General features: G+C 41.3%; 1 protein-coding gene and 2 long non-coding RNA genes across 3 annotated transcripts; 1 reads left to right on the top strand and 2 right to left on the bottom strand.

Annotated features, from left to right (window-relative positions):
- Positions 1 to 339: 339 nt before the first annotated feature.
- On the bottom strand, positions 340 to 6,672 carry LOC117439217 (suppressor APC domain-containing protein 1-like). Its single transcript, XM_034075024.2, has 4 exons — positions 6,438 to 6,672; positions 1,423 to 1,596; positions 1,169 to 1,321; positions 340 to 520 (listed from the first exon to the last, which is right to left on the bottom strand). Exons 1-4 carry the CDS (start codon positions 6,534 to 6,536, stop codon positions 431 to 433), a joined length of 516 nt encoding a protein of 171 aa, XP_033930915.1. The 5' UTR covers positions 6,537 to 6,672; the 3' UTR covers positions 340 to 430.
- A 580-nt stretch (positions 6,673 to 7,252) lies between these two features.
- LOC117439361 (uncharacterized) lies at positions 7,253 to 9,630 on the bottom strand. Its single transcript, XR_004551150.2, has 2 exons — positions 8,921 to 9,630; positions 7,253 to 7,458 (listed from the first exon to the last, which is right to left on the bottom strand). It is a non-coding gene; the product is annotated as an uncharacterized lncRNA (long non-coding RNA).
- LOC139432946 (uncharacterized) lies at positions 8,721 to 15,297 on the top strand. The gene is made up of 3 exons (XR_011642516.1): positions 8,721 to 8,802; positions 13,905 to 13,984; positions 14,548 to 15,297. It is a non-coding gene; the product is annotated as an uncharacterized lncRNA (long non-coding RNA).
- Positions 15,298 to 15,662: the final 365 nt, after the last annotated feature.

Here is a 15,662-nt window from a genome sequence, read left to right as displayed (position 1 = left end):
GGTTAAACTTCTTTATATACCTTTTGGTAGTTCCATCTTTAGAAATACATCTTATTTTATAAAATGGAAATTCTCAAAAAGAACACATTTCTCAAAATTGTTTGAAAGATTCGCCCCTAAATATTGACGTATATAGTTGATCATTTTGTCCACTCCCTGCATCTCTTTTATTAAGTGAACTACTGGAGTAAGGAGAAGAAAAGGATTATCATAATATATTATAATGATGCATAATTACAACAGGGCTTGGTTATAATAAAGTTACAAAATCAGGTCAGTCAAGTTTCAGTGATTCAGCAAAAATTGGTTAGTTCTTGAAGGATTACACAGAAGCCAATGATGCATCCGTAAGTGTAATTTATTAAATTAAATACATATTTACAAGTGGGTATAAGTTAGCAAATGTGTGACATGAAGTGAATTGATGTGATTAACGTGCCTGCAGTTCATCAAGCTGCTCAAGGATGGTGTCTTTTTCGAATTCCAACAGTGAGATCTTACGGTTCTTGTCGCTCACCTCCTGTCAAAAATATGGAAAAAATGGCCACATCAAAAAGAAGCAAACAGACCAATCGATCAGAAATTATTGCAAATTCAAACAAAGGCATCATTTGAATAAAAATGAAAATGAAAGGGGGGGAAACATTTAATATAGCAAAATCATTTCTAAAGAGAGTAACAAAACTGGACTTTATAAAAAAAACGCATTTGAACAGTTTTCAAGCTTTACAGCAGGGGTGTCCAAACTACGGCCCGGGGGCATTATGCGGCCTGCGGACCATTTTGAATCGGCCCTCATCAAATAAAAAAAATATAATGGAATATGGCCCACAAATGAAACTTGTACTTGTCTTATTGTACTTCTTAAATATAAATGTAAAAATATATTACACAGTAGTAGTCATGTGTTAACACAACCTATTTCTCCTTATTATAATCAATCTGAGGCTTCTGTTTTAAGGGATGAGCTGCCAACACTCACGAGCATAATTTACCTAGCCTACATTTGATTGATTTTGCTAACTTATAACTGAACTTATGAGGCAATATACCTCTAGTGAGTGGTCCAGCCCTTTGTATATTTTTCTGTATGTGGCTCTCGGTGAAAAAAGTTTGGACACCCCTGGTTTACAGTAATAACATTTCCCACATTTTCTGCTCTCCTCACCTGAGCCAGTGCTGTGTTCTGCCACCGGAGGTTGCTGTCAGACACTGCGTCGGGCAGAGAGGCGCTGCTGCCGCTGGTCACGGGCTCAGTCATCACAGAGCCCAGAGAGCCGTTCACCCGCTGTATCCGAGACCTGAGGAGGCAAGACAAGGCCTGCAGAGACACAGGGCGGCGGGCGTTTACACCATCAGTGACAGTACACAGAGTTATGATTTGTAAAGTCAATGAGGCAATGCACTCGCCCCGCCTCCTACCTCTGCTGCTCCGTCCTGCCGGGGGTTGACCCCACTCTGCTGGGTCTGGAAGCTGCCCTGCCTGGCTCGGTTCTCATCCAGCCGCTGGAGGTACCAGAGGCGGGCCTTCTCCAGAACCTCCATGCCCGAGCACAGAGCGTCCTTCTCCTGCTCCAAGTCCTTCAGACGCTTAACCTGAGGTGGGAGGAAAACCTCTCAATCATGTGAATCTTAAAGATTCGTCAGGATGTTTGAAGTGGGGTTTAATAAAGGTAGGCCTACTTAAACATAGGTGTATCACCAGTGGCGTAACTATCGACGCACCGGGGCGCAGAGCCGGCCAGAGGCCCATGACCATTTTTTTGGGGCCCCAATGGCATTGGGACGGGTGGCGCAGTGGTCTGTGCATCCGATCATCAGATCAAGGGGGAGTGCTGGGGAACTCCAGTTCGAAACCCGCTCCTGCCGCCACTGCGTCAGGCCGTTGTGTCCTTGGGCAAGACACTTCACCCGGATTTGCTCCACAAAAGCAGCGAAGAAGAAGGTTGTCATGGTTTATTCTCCGCCGAGGGAACCGGGCAGAGTTTTTCGCCAGTCAGCGTGTATTAAAGTTGAAATCTTCCGGACAAAATTATAAAAGTGCCGGTCAAAGGTCTTCTTTGTTATTTATTGAGCTTTAAAACAAATGAATAACGACTCTATATAATATAATGATAAAATACACGGAGCCTCTCTTTTTCCTCCCTCTCTTCGGACAGCGCCAGTGTCTGTCTCATGCAGCAGCTCATCCAGTAATCAGTGACCCGGCCGACTATAAAAATAAACATATTTATAACTAGTTTAGGGAGTTTGAGAGGTAATTAAAATAGCTAAGGGTGATGATCTGACTTGAAGTGTGTGTTTTGCTGCAGAGGGAGGAGCTGCAGGTGAGCAGAGCTGCGTGTCTCCGTCCTGTCAGATTAGACTTCACTCGCGAGAGAAAGATAAATAATCTGAATTCAGGGTGCAGTTTACTTTGACGTGGGGGTGAGCAGCAGAGGTGGGGAGAGGCGGGGCTATTGCCTCATCATTATTGCTGTAGATGTTGCACAAACAACTGTAGCATGGTCAATAGCGTCCGGAGCACGATAGCAACTCTGCGATCCGCCATTGTTGTTGTTGTTGGTGGCGAAACACTTCAGCACTGGCGCGGGGTAAGCGGAGGTGAGCAGAAGAGGTGGGGAGAGGCGGGGCTATTGCGCAATCTCTATCAGTGATCTGAAAATGTCCGTATAGGGCGCACACACGGAGCTGTTTGACCCCCCAGAGAGTGGCGTATGCATTTCTATCCACCTTGGGACCCGTTGTCGTTTCCTCAGTCGTTTAGTGCCATATTCGGTCGTCCTCGTGTGGCCGAACGGTCTATATGACACTAAACAGTAACGCAAACGACCGAATTCGTCCTCGTGGGGCTGCAGCCTTAATCAACCTGTACTATTTACACACGGCATCTATTGCACGTCTGTCCGTCCTGGGAGAGGGATCCCTCCTCTGTTGCTCTCCCTGAGGTTTCTCCCATTGTTCCCCTTTAAACTGTGGGGTTTTTACTTTTTTGGAAGTTTTTCCTTGTACGATGTGAGGGTCTAAGGACAGAGGGTGTCGTATTGTCATACTGATATTCTGTACAAACTGTGAAGTCCACTGAGACAAATGTAACATTTGTGATATTGGGCTATATAAATAAACATTGATTGATTGATACTGTACTGTAGCTAGCAGCAGCAAGTTTGGCAGCATTATAAAAAATGTAATAGCTTGCATTTATAATGTACAGCAAACCAAAGCACAAGAGCAGCGCTCAAAAGAGAAAGGACAAGAGAGAACAAGGAGATGTAACAGCTAAACTAACAAAATTAGACCGCTTTTTTTGTCATACATCGTCCTCGAAATCGAGCGCTAACGTTAGCAATGTTGACGTGCAGCGGCAGCTGACGGCTAACGATAGCTCACCTGCCTCACCACCATCATTGCCATCTAGCTCCACAAGTGAAGCTGTATCCGTGGCCGTGACTGTGCAACCTTCTTCTCCAGCCAGCCAGGAGGAGAGGCTGGATTTGGCTGTGCCCGGCAGTGGTCCAACAGTTCCCCCAAGGGCCCCAACCGATAGGGGACTCTATGGCGCTATTGAGACCCCTGACGCCAAGATGAAAAGCTATATTATAGCAACCGGTCTATGTAGGCCTACCGGCCCATTCCCCAGAGACACACATCAAGGAAACAGGTTTAATCCTCTTCTTAGTTCGCTGTGCCGTTGTCAGGCTGTGGTGGTCTGAGGCCAGGGCAGGCTGTTGTTGATAGCCTATACATGTGGCGCTTTCTGAGTGGTTGTGTATGTCCGTGCATGTGTGAGCGCATCAGCGTGCGCTTATGTTTGGGGCGATGGCGGGGGGGGGGGCAAAACAATATTTGCACCGGGGCCAATCACAACCTTGTTACGTCACTGTGTATCACCCACAGCAGGAGGTATCCCCAGTCTGGAGAAACAGAAAGCAGTAGGCTACTTGAAAGGAAGCTAAGAAATGTACTGTGAACTGTGGAATCAGCAAATAAACTTATATTTGTGTCTGAGTATGCTTTACATATTTACCTTAGATGCCATTTGGCTGACGCTTTTGTCCAAAGTGGCTTATATAAACACTCAAAAACTGAAACGTTGACTTTAATTAAATGTATCATGTCAACTGATTTCACATAACTGTATTAGGTTCATTGAAAGCAATACTATGAAGTTCAAATATTCAGTTCAACCTAATACACTTATTTGAAATCTGTTGACATAAAACATTTAGTTAAAGTGAACGGTTCAGTTTTTTCAGTCCACTAAAGTTCTGTTGACATGCCAACGAGAGCAACTAGGGGTTGCCGAAGGAGGACATGTTGACTGCACCCAATATATACGCTATATTAAGAGTATTTAACATTTACCTTGTCGCCAACCTCATTTTCCTATGGTACGCTGAATTTGTTATTTATGCTCTGGCCAAAGACACCATTCTCCTTTGATAAAAATTGCAATTTTACCTTATTCAAATAAACTCTCCCATTGAGGCAGTGGTTAATTACCAGGTTCTGAGAGGTAAAATCTTAGTTTTGTCAATGGAGTCTGGTTGCTGTTCAAAAAAGCTTAGGAAACAGATGCAGTTCCCGACGAGAAAGCAGTCCAATGGCAAGGTAAAGTAGTGAGCATTTTCTAAATATAGCAAATACTTTAACTGGAATCGAATGGTTTAAGGCTGGGTCCTTGTTTAGGTGGCTAAAATGTATTTTTAGCCTGTTTCCAAAGCAGGACATAGCCTCTGTGCCAGTAGTACTTCCTGTTTCTCCAAACTGGTGGCACCATCTATGTACATAAAACTCACTATGGATAAGTACTTCATATCACCCCCATAAAAAAAAAAGTATCTTTCATAGACAGTATCCAGACTCTTCCGGTCACATTTCCACAGTTGAAAAAAGCAGGAAACCTCCCAGAAACAAAATCATAAATGTTTATTTTGGAGGTACAGACAGTTTTGTGAGGTGTGTGTGTTTGTGTGTGTTTGATGGCACCATGGGCCTGACTAATGCACAGCACTGCCTGTTGTCTTCCAGAGGCCCAGAGGCTTTGTTTGAATCAGTGGAGCCAATCTACAGAGCAGCAGGGGGCCTGTAGTCCTTTTGTCCCCGCTCTCTGGAAAACATGCTTTTTAAATGGGCACACATGCCTAACAACGGACAGGCAATCATAACATACTGTAGGGTGGTAGTGATACACCTCTACTGTCATCGGGTTACAGTCAGTTTTAAGGCAATCACAAGGATTAAGAGGACGTTAAACACTCATGACAGTGTTGTATCACTAGTTAATTATACATTTAGCTGTGTGTGACTAATCATACTTCAAGACATGCCCACAAGCTCCCTGTTATTTATTATAAGATAAGATTTTACAGCTATTATAGCAATCTCAAATCTTGACAACTCTTATAATAACACATTTACAGTAGTTGAAAAACTGGTTATATTCAGCCTTTAACAGGAAGCTGTGAGAGGCAGACTTGACATGTGGGAATGTATCACCGGGATGACTGCAGCTACCTTCGAAATAACACTGGAGCAACGATGGAAAACTGATTTAAAACAGAGGGACTTTACAAGCACCGAGGTTAAATGTCCAGTATCTGGTTTTACATGATTTATTCAGTCGAGCTGTCATTTGCCAGTTTAGTCATCGTACATCTATCTTTTTCATTTTCCAATAAAAACTTATTTTAAGAGCCGACGACTACAGTGTGATTACTACCAACATGAATATAATAAATACAGGATTTACCAGCAAGAAGTGTATTTATTGCAGTGTGGAGAATGCTTTCAAGCTGCATTATTAAGTGTACAGGAAAGATAATTTAACAGTAAGTCTGGATCTATTCATAATATTAAAAACACTACTACTGATTTAAAATGTAATCTTTTTAAAGGGTGTGTATTGCAGGAAGTTGGAATAATTATTAGTATTTTAAAAAATCCAAATGATTCTGCCTTCCTGTTGACACTTCTTCCATGTAATATTAATATAATAACTCAATTCAAACACGTTTAGATTAGTCAAAATCATGTTAAGGCCTTTATTGTGAATGTGTGTGTTTAACTTGACTATAGAAATCTCTTTTAGTATCAGTTGAATTTTAAAATTGAACTATTTCACAGGATGACTCAAATGAATAATTAGTTCCACATTCCAGAGGAATAGGAAATGTCATGTGAACGTTCCGTGTCCATATATTTCCAACTGGTGACACTCGAGAAGCAGTACGCTTTTTACAATGTACAGTAAGCTTTTACAGTATAACTATAGTCATTGGTGCTGAAAACTGGGAAACAAAACACATGTTCGTACACACATTAGCCGATAAGAATCCTCAACTGTTGAGAAGCACACTCAAAGAGATGTACCTGATTAAAAAGCATGTTCATAAACCCACACCCCCCCCACACACACACACAACCTCCCTACTCACCCATAGGTAGAAGCGCAGAGCGTCCAGGCTGTAGAGGCTGCTCCTGAGCGGAATGATAACCACGGTGTAGGAGGCAGAGCCGGGGGGTTGACAGGCCATGGAGTTCTGAAACCACTACCACTGCCCCACAGCTGAACCACAAACAACAAACCCAGCCAACACCGGCTGACTCACAATAACACCACAGAGGGAGAGTGACAGTGTGTGTGTGTGTGTGTGAGAGAGAGAGAGAGAGAGAGAGAGAGAGAGAGAGAGAGAGAGAGAGAGAGAGAGAGAGAGAGAGAGAGAGAGAGAGAGAGAGAGAGAGAGAGAGAGAGAGAGAGAGAGAGAAGGCAGGGGTGGAAAAAAACATGCACGATACACAGGCACAGACATCATTGTGCCCCCGGGGCGAGGTAATGAAAAATTCCACATGTCACTGTCATGACTGGGTACTCAACATGTTTTGGGGAGTAATGTATTACATGTAGTGGGATTACCTACTCAGGATACAAACAAAGTATTCCCTTACAGTCACATACAAAATATGTAATCAGATTACTGTTACTTTTTCTTAAATGGGGATAACTTGCAGGATCTATCAATAAAGTTAAATTCAAAATTCAGGTTCGTTTTCATTTAGGCTACTTTAATTTTATGTTTTTAATGCAGTACATGGATACCTGATTTAATTTTTGTATCCTATATAGTTGTTGTAAGCTCTACTATTCTGTAAGTCTAGCCTAAATAAAGACACATTTTTGATATCCTTTATGGTTTCCTCTTTTCTAAAGTTACATTGCTCTATTTTCTTACATAAAACACTGAAGTAAAAAAACATTGATATTTCTGTCTTTATTATTGATTTGCATTGTGTTTGATGTAGAGGTCATCCAAAAGTAACAGCCAGTAATCAGGTTAGGTAGTGGAGCTGGGGATGGCAGATATGAGAGGAGGATACAGGTGTGTTGTTTGCCAGCTAAAACAAGCCTCTTTCTCTGGCAGAAGCTTCCAGCAATCATGGAGTGAAAGCATTCCTGTGCTGAATGAGAAGAGGGTGCATGTGATTATTATTCTGGTTTCAGGTGAGCACTCTGTCCCGACATGTTCGCAGGAATGTGACGTAACCTGGGGACAAGCAGTGTGCGTGCCAGGGGACATTAGGGCAAACAAGCAAAACAGACAAGTACAGTTTGGAAAGCAGGGACAGAGGGTGGAGCCAGGGGCGGACTGGCCATTGGGTATAGAATGGGCCGGTACTGAAGTGGGCCGGCCATACAATTCACTAGCACCCCGCCTCCCCGAGTTGGGCAGGCCGGTGGAGTCGAGTTTCCCCGGCTGATTTTTAGTCCCAGTCCGCCCCTGGGTGGAGCGCTGCACTGATAACACCGTCATCACTCAGCTGTTCTGCTGGTCGATGTCAGGGCAGAAATCAGTGGCACATGTTCCTTTATTACTGCCTCAGCCCTCAGGCCAAACTGAAACAGTGTTTGAAAGGTTTTACTGAAGGCTATATGTGCAGCTCAAAAATGTGGTTATCATACATTTTTCTTGGCATTAAAAACAATCTGGTGAATATGACACAAGCTGCAGAAGCTCTCTGTCATCCGATTTAAAATACTTGCCTATGTATCATCAATTATGTGTATGAATGATGAGATTTTATTTAGAGTGATACTAAGGTGTTTCTTGTTATTGTTGTGAATCCATGCATGAGCCATTGAAACCTTGGCCCTTTCTCATTTCATCAAATCCCCCTCCTCGACTCCTCGTACATCCAGTCTCTGATAGTGTTACGTTATTATGAGAGTGCTCTGTTTGATTCTGAAATTGTATATATTATTTATATAAATATATACATATATTTATGTGTGTGTGTGTGTGTGTCCGCATCTGTAGCCTGTTATTGTGTCATTATACCACACTGTGAATGAATTAAAAGTAAATATATAAGTCGTCATGAACACATCTGTCCATCAGACAGAGGGCTGCTGTGCCTCCTGTCATCATTAATGGACGTCTCTTTAAAATGACCGCTCAGAGGAGAGGAGTTCTCATTTCTCTAACCGCCTGCTGCTTCCCCTCCTCTCTCCTCGGTTCCCCTCCTCGGCTCCTCCGCTCGCATCTCCTGTGGGCGGGACTAAGTATCGAGGATAGGAGTCGAGGAGGGGAGTTAGAGAAATGAGAAAGAGCCCCTGTCTTTCCCACTTTAATGCTGCAGTCCTGCTTGATCCCCAGCAGAGAGCGCTATGAGTGCATATGGCTCATAAACTGAGCTGACATTTTGTCACTTTTTATAATATCCTTATCAAGCTGTATCTTTCCCACAGGCAGCACCAGATGGCGCTGCAGAATGAAGCTACAGAGCGCCAGGATACTACCAAAAGTATGTCAACTATCCAACCTTTATTGAAGGTCCCATGTCATGGCCATTTCTACTGATCATAATTCCATTGTTGAGGTATACTAGAATAGATTTATATTGTGCAATTTTCCAAACTCACATTGGTTTCTCAGACAGCATCTCTGTGTATTCAGTAGGCTTGTTTGAGACGTTGCGGCTCGCCTCGAAAGTAGACGAGAATAGCCGATCGCAGCCGGGGGAGGTCTCAAAAAGCTCGCCTGAAGTCGGACAGCTCGGAGTCGGGCTGAAGTCGAATAGTCCATTTAGCTTAGGAACCTTCCTAAAGGAGTGAAATGACTCGGAAGTCCCTCAGTGGCAGCCATGATAAGTGCCGTTCGAATTCTCTAGAATGATGAGAATGACAGGAAAGGAGGTTTCAAACTTCCTTTATAGCCTCCTTTAGCTTAGGAACCACTGGACCTCCCTAACTGACAGGAGAAGCGAAAATGCTGCCCCACAATGCCTTGCAGCCGCAGCATTTGCCGTCACTCAACAGTCGGCCGTTCACGGAAAAAAACGATTATGACGGAGAAATTATATCATGAAAGTTACGGTGCTTATTAAGCTTTTTAAAACATAGGTGGTAAGTTGCCAAAGTGCTTTGTTTTGAACGTTCATCAGTATTATAATCAAAGAGAGAAATATGAACGTTAGTTTTTACTGAAATGATCAAATAAAGTCAACATTTCAGTCTTCGCTGAGCTGTGTGGGGTTTGTTCAACTTTTAAAAGATGTTTGAATGGTGATATACACAGTGATAGATGTTAAGGACTAACGTTTATAATAAATACATCTGTATTGATTTTAAGATCTTTAGTTCATACAATCATACGTATTGGGATCATTTGTATTAATGTGGACCGGAGGGAGAGGGTGACGAGCATAAGTTTCACTTTCCTTTTTTATTTCAATTCCAACTTTGGTCATGAAGAATATGTTTCTCCGTTGTCCACGTTCATAAAGCAAAGCAGCAGCATCAGAGCACGGAGCAGAGTCTCTAGATGAGTCCCTCGTTCTTATTGAACATCCATGTTGTAGTCCGCTGTATAGAAAACTGTGGTTTCCATAGTTTCCCCACAGCAGCAGACGCACACAATGACGTCCGCTGGCGCATCATAAACACGTCGGATAGTGAAAGTGCATTCGGATTCTCTAAAGTACCGCAGTCTCTTCTCCTAAGTCCTTTTGAATTCTCCTATCCACTATCCCTTAACCCCGTGACGTTTCACTCAGAGGTCAAGGAATAGACGATAGGGTTAGAATTTAGGAGCTGATTTTTAAACTATCCGACTGCAGCCTCGGCTTCGTCTTCTTCTTCTTCTCTCGGTTTTTTGGCGGATTGCAAACAACTTTAAGATGCATACCGCCACCTCCGGAGTCGGCTTGACTCGGTTTGTATTTATAAAGAATGCACACGTGTTTAATCATTAATGTCAGATACGTACTAAGTAAATACATTTGTTCCTGCTCAAAATTAGATTCAACTTTATTGTTATTGCACAGATTACAGGTACTGAGACAACGAAATGCAGTTTAGCTTCTAACCAGGTACAACAAGCAGTGAAGTGAAAAGTAATGTACACAATCTACAGAATAACATATAGAATGAATTGAATGATGAATCAACAGTGAGGGGTATGAATACACTATATATCAGCCTGTAAGCAGTATGAACAGTGTGTATGAATATGCTAAGATATATAAAGTATGAAAAGGGTAAGCAGTGCAAGTATAGTATAACATATATAGATATTAATTTCATGATGATAAACATTGTGGAACAATGATGAAAAATGGGAATGATGTGGCGACGTAAAACTGACACAAAACAACAACAAACTTTTGCCGAGCCAATTGGAGAGTTTCATCACCAGCACGTGGTAAAAACCAACAATGAGCGCACAGCTCGAGATACCAGCGAGTCGCTTCCATGAGCCGCTTTCACACCGCAGGATTTGCGGTACTTTAGTGCCGGCACTAAATTACCACTAAAGTACCACGGCACTAAATCCGCCAGGGGGCTAGTGCCAATCGCATTCACACCTCAGTACTTTCCCTGAGGCACGATTACGCTGACGTCACTTCGTCTTCTTCTTCTCTGGGTTTACTGGGGGGGGGGTATAAAGCCCATCCGCTGTATGAGGCGTTTGTTTACTTTCCGACCTCAGACATGATGGAGTTCATAAGGGTAATTTACAAATAAAATACCCCATTATAACAATGGACTTTATCTTTATGTATTTATTATATATTACCCCCTCAGGCTGATTTTGGAAAAGGACATCAACCCTTGTTTGGTGTTTTCCCCTTATTTATCTAAAACAAATGACATGATAAATTACTTGTGTTTATGTGTGTAAGACTTGTGTTTCTGATAAATTCAACCACCGACACCTGTCTGCTCTCACATTCTTCTATTCTGCCAATTTGGGGTGGGACACAATAAATAAAGCTTCGCCAGTTTGTTTGTTTTATTGCACAGTCAAGACATAACAATAACGGCATCATGCTGTTCCAGGTGTGTCGTATGCATGTAAATTGAAGTTAAATAACAGTGTGAAATGTAAAATAAAGTGTAAGTAGTTTCAAAACAATGTAACAGTGGCAATATATATAGCAGCAGACACGCCTTAGTGCAAGTTAGGTGTCAGTATTAAAAAACAGTGGCAATATATATATATATATATAATAACAATAGAAAATCGTTACCACTCTTATTATTGTGGTCTTTAATTTTTTTATAGTCCTGCCTGAGTTTCTTTATTTTTACCCGGCATCCGTGTGCACTGTGCACGATTCCCAGCTCAAGTAGCGAACATCGCTCAAAACATTTGGAGTTGGGAACTGCTTTCTGTAGAAGCTGCTGCATCCCGTCCTTGGAGTAAATTGCCAGAAGCGCCGACACTTCCTCATCATTCCACCGCTCCGGTGTTGTAATACGTGTGGTCATAACTGCTTTAAAGTACAAAAAAAACACTCGCTCAGGTGTGGATGTGGTTTTGTAGCGAGGAAAAAAATGGCTGCCTAACAAAACAAATTCAGAGTCTAACGGGGCGTGGTTTGCAATTCGCCCAGCCAATAGAAATAGAATAGAAATTGACACTCTTTGGTCACCAGGTTCGTACCACCTCTCTAGCAGGGACTAAAAAGTACCAAAAGAGTTCCCGGCACTGAGTAGTCCCGGCGGTGTGAACGCGACATTATTGTTACTAACGGAACTAAAGAACTAAAGTACCAGGGAAAGTCCTGCGGTGTGAACGCGGCTATGGATGTATAATAAGAACTGGGCTGCAGTCGAATAGTCCAAAGATCAGCTCCTAAATTCTAACCCTATCGTCTATTCCTTGACCTCTGAGTGAAACGTCACGGGGTTAAGGGATAGTGGACAGGAGAATTCAAAAGGACTTAGGAGAAGAGGCTGCGGTACTTTAGAGAATCCGAATGCACTTTCACTCTCCGACGTGTTTATGATGCGCCAGCGGAGGTCATGAATGTGCGTCTGCTGCTGTGGGGGAACTATGCAGGCTACAACATGGATGTTTAATAAGAAGGAGGGACTACTGTAAACTCATCTAGAGACTCTGCACTGTGCTCTGATGCTGCTGCTTTATGCTTTATGAACGTGGATAACAGAGAAGCATATTCTTCATGACCAAAGTTGGAATTGAAATAAAAAAGGAAAGTGAAACTTATGCTCGTCACCCTCTCCCTCCGGTCCACATTAATACAAATGATCCCAATACGTATGTTTGTATGAACTAAAGATCTTAAAATCAATACAAATGTATTTATTATAAACGTTAGTCCCTAACATCTATCACTGTGTATATCACCATTCAAACATCTGTTAAAAGTTGAACAAACTCCACACAGCTCAGTAAAGACTGTGAAATGTTGACTTTATTTGATGCTTAATAAGCACCGTAACTTTCATGATATAATTTCTCGGTCATAATCGGTTGTTTCCGTGAACGGCCGACTGTTGAGTGACGGGAAATGCTGCAGCTGCAAGGCATTGTGGGGCAGCATTTTCGCTTCTCCTGTCGGATAGGGAGGTCCAGTGGTTCCTAAGCTAAAGGAGGTTATAGAGAACCGCAGTGACGCGTCCTAAAACCCGGATGTAAACTTCTTCCGGTTCCTTCGTCAAAAACGCAATGCAATTTCTCCATAGGATTTTGGAAAATAGCTCGAAATAAGGTCTGTGGTTGACACACATTTAAGAGAAGGATCACGTTTTGTTCAGCCGGATAATCTCCACATGTCTCTCCTACTTTTATAATTTTTGAATCATAAATCTAGTCGCCAAAAGCGAAATGCTAACGTTATGCTATAAACGAACTACAAGCCAGTACAGCAGCAGGGTCGCACGACTTCAACGTCACGCAAACTTAAGATCGTTTCAACTGACTTGCACTGCACTTTGAACACTTTAAATATAGATGCATCCAGTTCTACCTACATAATAAAATATCTCTAAGTTACAAGGATATAACCTTATTTTATTAACCTCAAACAGAAACCGTTTGTTCAACAGTATTATCCCACTTAACACGTGTCTATTTCGTTTTAACCTTTATATATACAGTCTATGATTTTAACTTGGAAGCTACGATTAGCATCGTTAGCACCAATGTAGCTACCACTAGCTTACATGCTAACCCAAGCCTTACGGTTAATTTAAATTGGCTATGCTAGAGTATGTAGACAAGCTAATGTCGAAGTAGTGTATGTGAAATCAACCTCACAATAAGATGTGTGTATATTACAATTATTAATGTCATATTTCAAGATGATTACTTAGATATTACAATATGGTTGGTTGAGCTGGAGTTCATTATTGAGCTTACACGTTAACGTCACAGTCATCTGAAGAACGAACCCAAACCTTGTTGTTTTTATTAATTGCATTACCAAATGGGTATCAAATAAACAGTAAGCATTTGTAACACAACTTCCAAAGTTACAGTAAAATAAAAAGGACCCTGACTCGGACAATACACAATCCAACATGTTCAACAGAAGAGAATCAGTTATATTGTTTGTACACATGGTACTTTACATATATATATATCTGTTTGTTTAAGGTGTCCAGGTGATGCAGACAGGCTGGACCAGAGAGTGAGAGACAGAACTGGACTCCTCACAGCAGTGAACTTCAGCACAGGTACAAAGACTCTTGTTCATACTGTACAAAGAATCAAGAAAGATATTGGTTTAAATAAATGAAGTATTGACTTGAATACACTGATATACATTCCAATAAACAATACTAAATACCAGATCACCTACACATCAGTTAAGTTGAGGGTTTATTCCATGCAAAAAGTTACATTTAGATATTTAGCAATATGACTTTGTCAGCTTTCTAATTTAATGTATTGAAGGCAAAGATATTTAACACAGTGAGAACTGCTACTATTTATCTCTCAATATTGTCTGTAAAAACGTGGTAAAAGTTATTCTTTCAGTGAGACAACAGAGCAAGCTTCTACAGTTGCACTACGTTTTGTAACAGTTAAATATTATTTTGATAATAACATATATTTCAATGTTGATGAACTTCATACTGTTCATTCATAATCTGATTGCTCACTGTTAAAATAAAAAAAAAACATTACAATTACAAAATAATTATATCTAAAGCCCCTAAACACACAAACACACCTCTTTCATAAATAACACACTTGTTCTGCAATAATGTTTTATGTTTCCTGTCATTTTTGTTAGGAAAGGACATGCCTGAAAGACACGACATTTTCTCCTTCTCTGAGGGTCAAGAAGAACATCCAAGAGGATCATTAAAAGCTAATATTATGATATTTTAAGACCAGTACATGACATTCACTAAGAAACTACTTTTATTGTAAAAACAGTCAGCTGATCGAATGCAGCTATTTCCACATCTATACTCCATCAGCTGATTATTTCTATTTGCCTCACTTTATGAGCTTCACATCACTTGTGCCTTGTACCGCAGAGTTTGCAACGTCACAAATAAATGGGGCCAATCTTCAGATGTGAATGTGTAATCTAACATTTTCAGTAAGAATAATGGACAAAAGGATACAAATACAAATACAATTTATTGAAATGTGAACCAAAAGTTAATCAAATGTTTTAAATAAAAAGCACATATGGACAGAAGGTGTAAACCTATTAAATGTACAAGTAAACACATTTAGTCAAATAACGTGACAGACTAGGCCTGTGCAGTTGGTATCAGCTTTGCCCAGCATGGGCTCCTCCATCAGCCCTGGTCCTCCTCGCAGAGGAAAGACCCTCAGTCCTCTCCAAACCAACAGACTGGATGTCCATCACACAGAGGTTTCTCCCTGAAGTCTCTGCAGCTCTCTGGACACCATGCTGTCTCAATCCGTCCACACTGAATATGAGAGGGGGGAAATGAAAATAATAAATGCTTTAGACAATAAGAAACATAAAGTTGACTGTTGAGTTGCTCCGTTTTTTTAGATTGTCAATACTATTACTGTATAACTAATATCTCAGGTTAAGAGGCCCCTTCAAATAAAGATTGGTCTTTAAATACATTTTGTCTTTTGAATTGTTTGTCTAAAGTCAAGGATCTAGAACTGGTACTTAGTTTTAATGATACACAGTCTGGTTACTATGCTGTTTGGAGGAGGCCTCACAGGTAAGAGCACTAACTAGCTACCATCACATGTACCTTAGCTTGACTTAAATGTATTAAACGTATAGTTAAGTGATTCTGAAGTATTATGCTAAAAACTCAATAACTTAGATTATCATTTATAGTTTTGCTGAATAGTTTTATGTCCGCTTACCTTAGAAACGTAAAATGCGACGGCAGCGTGCAGATGGGG

This window comes from Pseudochaenichthys georgianus, chromosome 23, assembly GCF_902827115.2.
Source record: "Pseudochaenichthys georgianus chromosome 23, fPseGeo1.2, whole genome shotgun sequence".
Classification (NCBI taxonomy): domain Eukaryota; kingdom Metazoa; phylum Chordata; class Actinopteri; order Perciformes; family Channichthyidae; genus Pseudochaenichthys; species Pseudochaenichthys georgianus.
This window is presented reverse-complemented; position numbering and strand designations above follow the sequence as displayed.

What these genes read in the sequence shown, in the direction of transcription:
- LOC117439217 (XM_034075024.2), bottom strand. Translation starts at nt 6,536, where the DNA reads ATGGCCTGTCAACCCCCCGGCTCTGCCTCCTACACCGTGGTTATCATT. An exon ending in CTCTGCGCTTCTACCTATGG is followed by an intron (nt 1,597 to 6,437) that starts GTGAGTAGGGAG and finishes CTCCCACCTCAG; the next exon opens with GTTAAGCGTCTGAAGGACTT. An exon ending in GGCAGGACGGAGCAGCAGAG is followed by an intron (nt 1,322 to 1,422) that starts GTAGGAGGCGGG and finishes GTGTCTCTGCAG; the next exon opens with GCCTTGTCTTGCCTCCTCAG.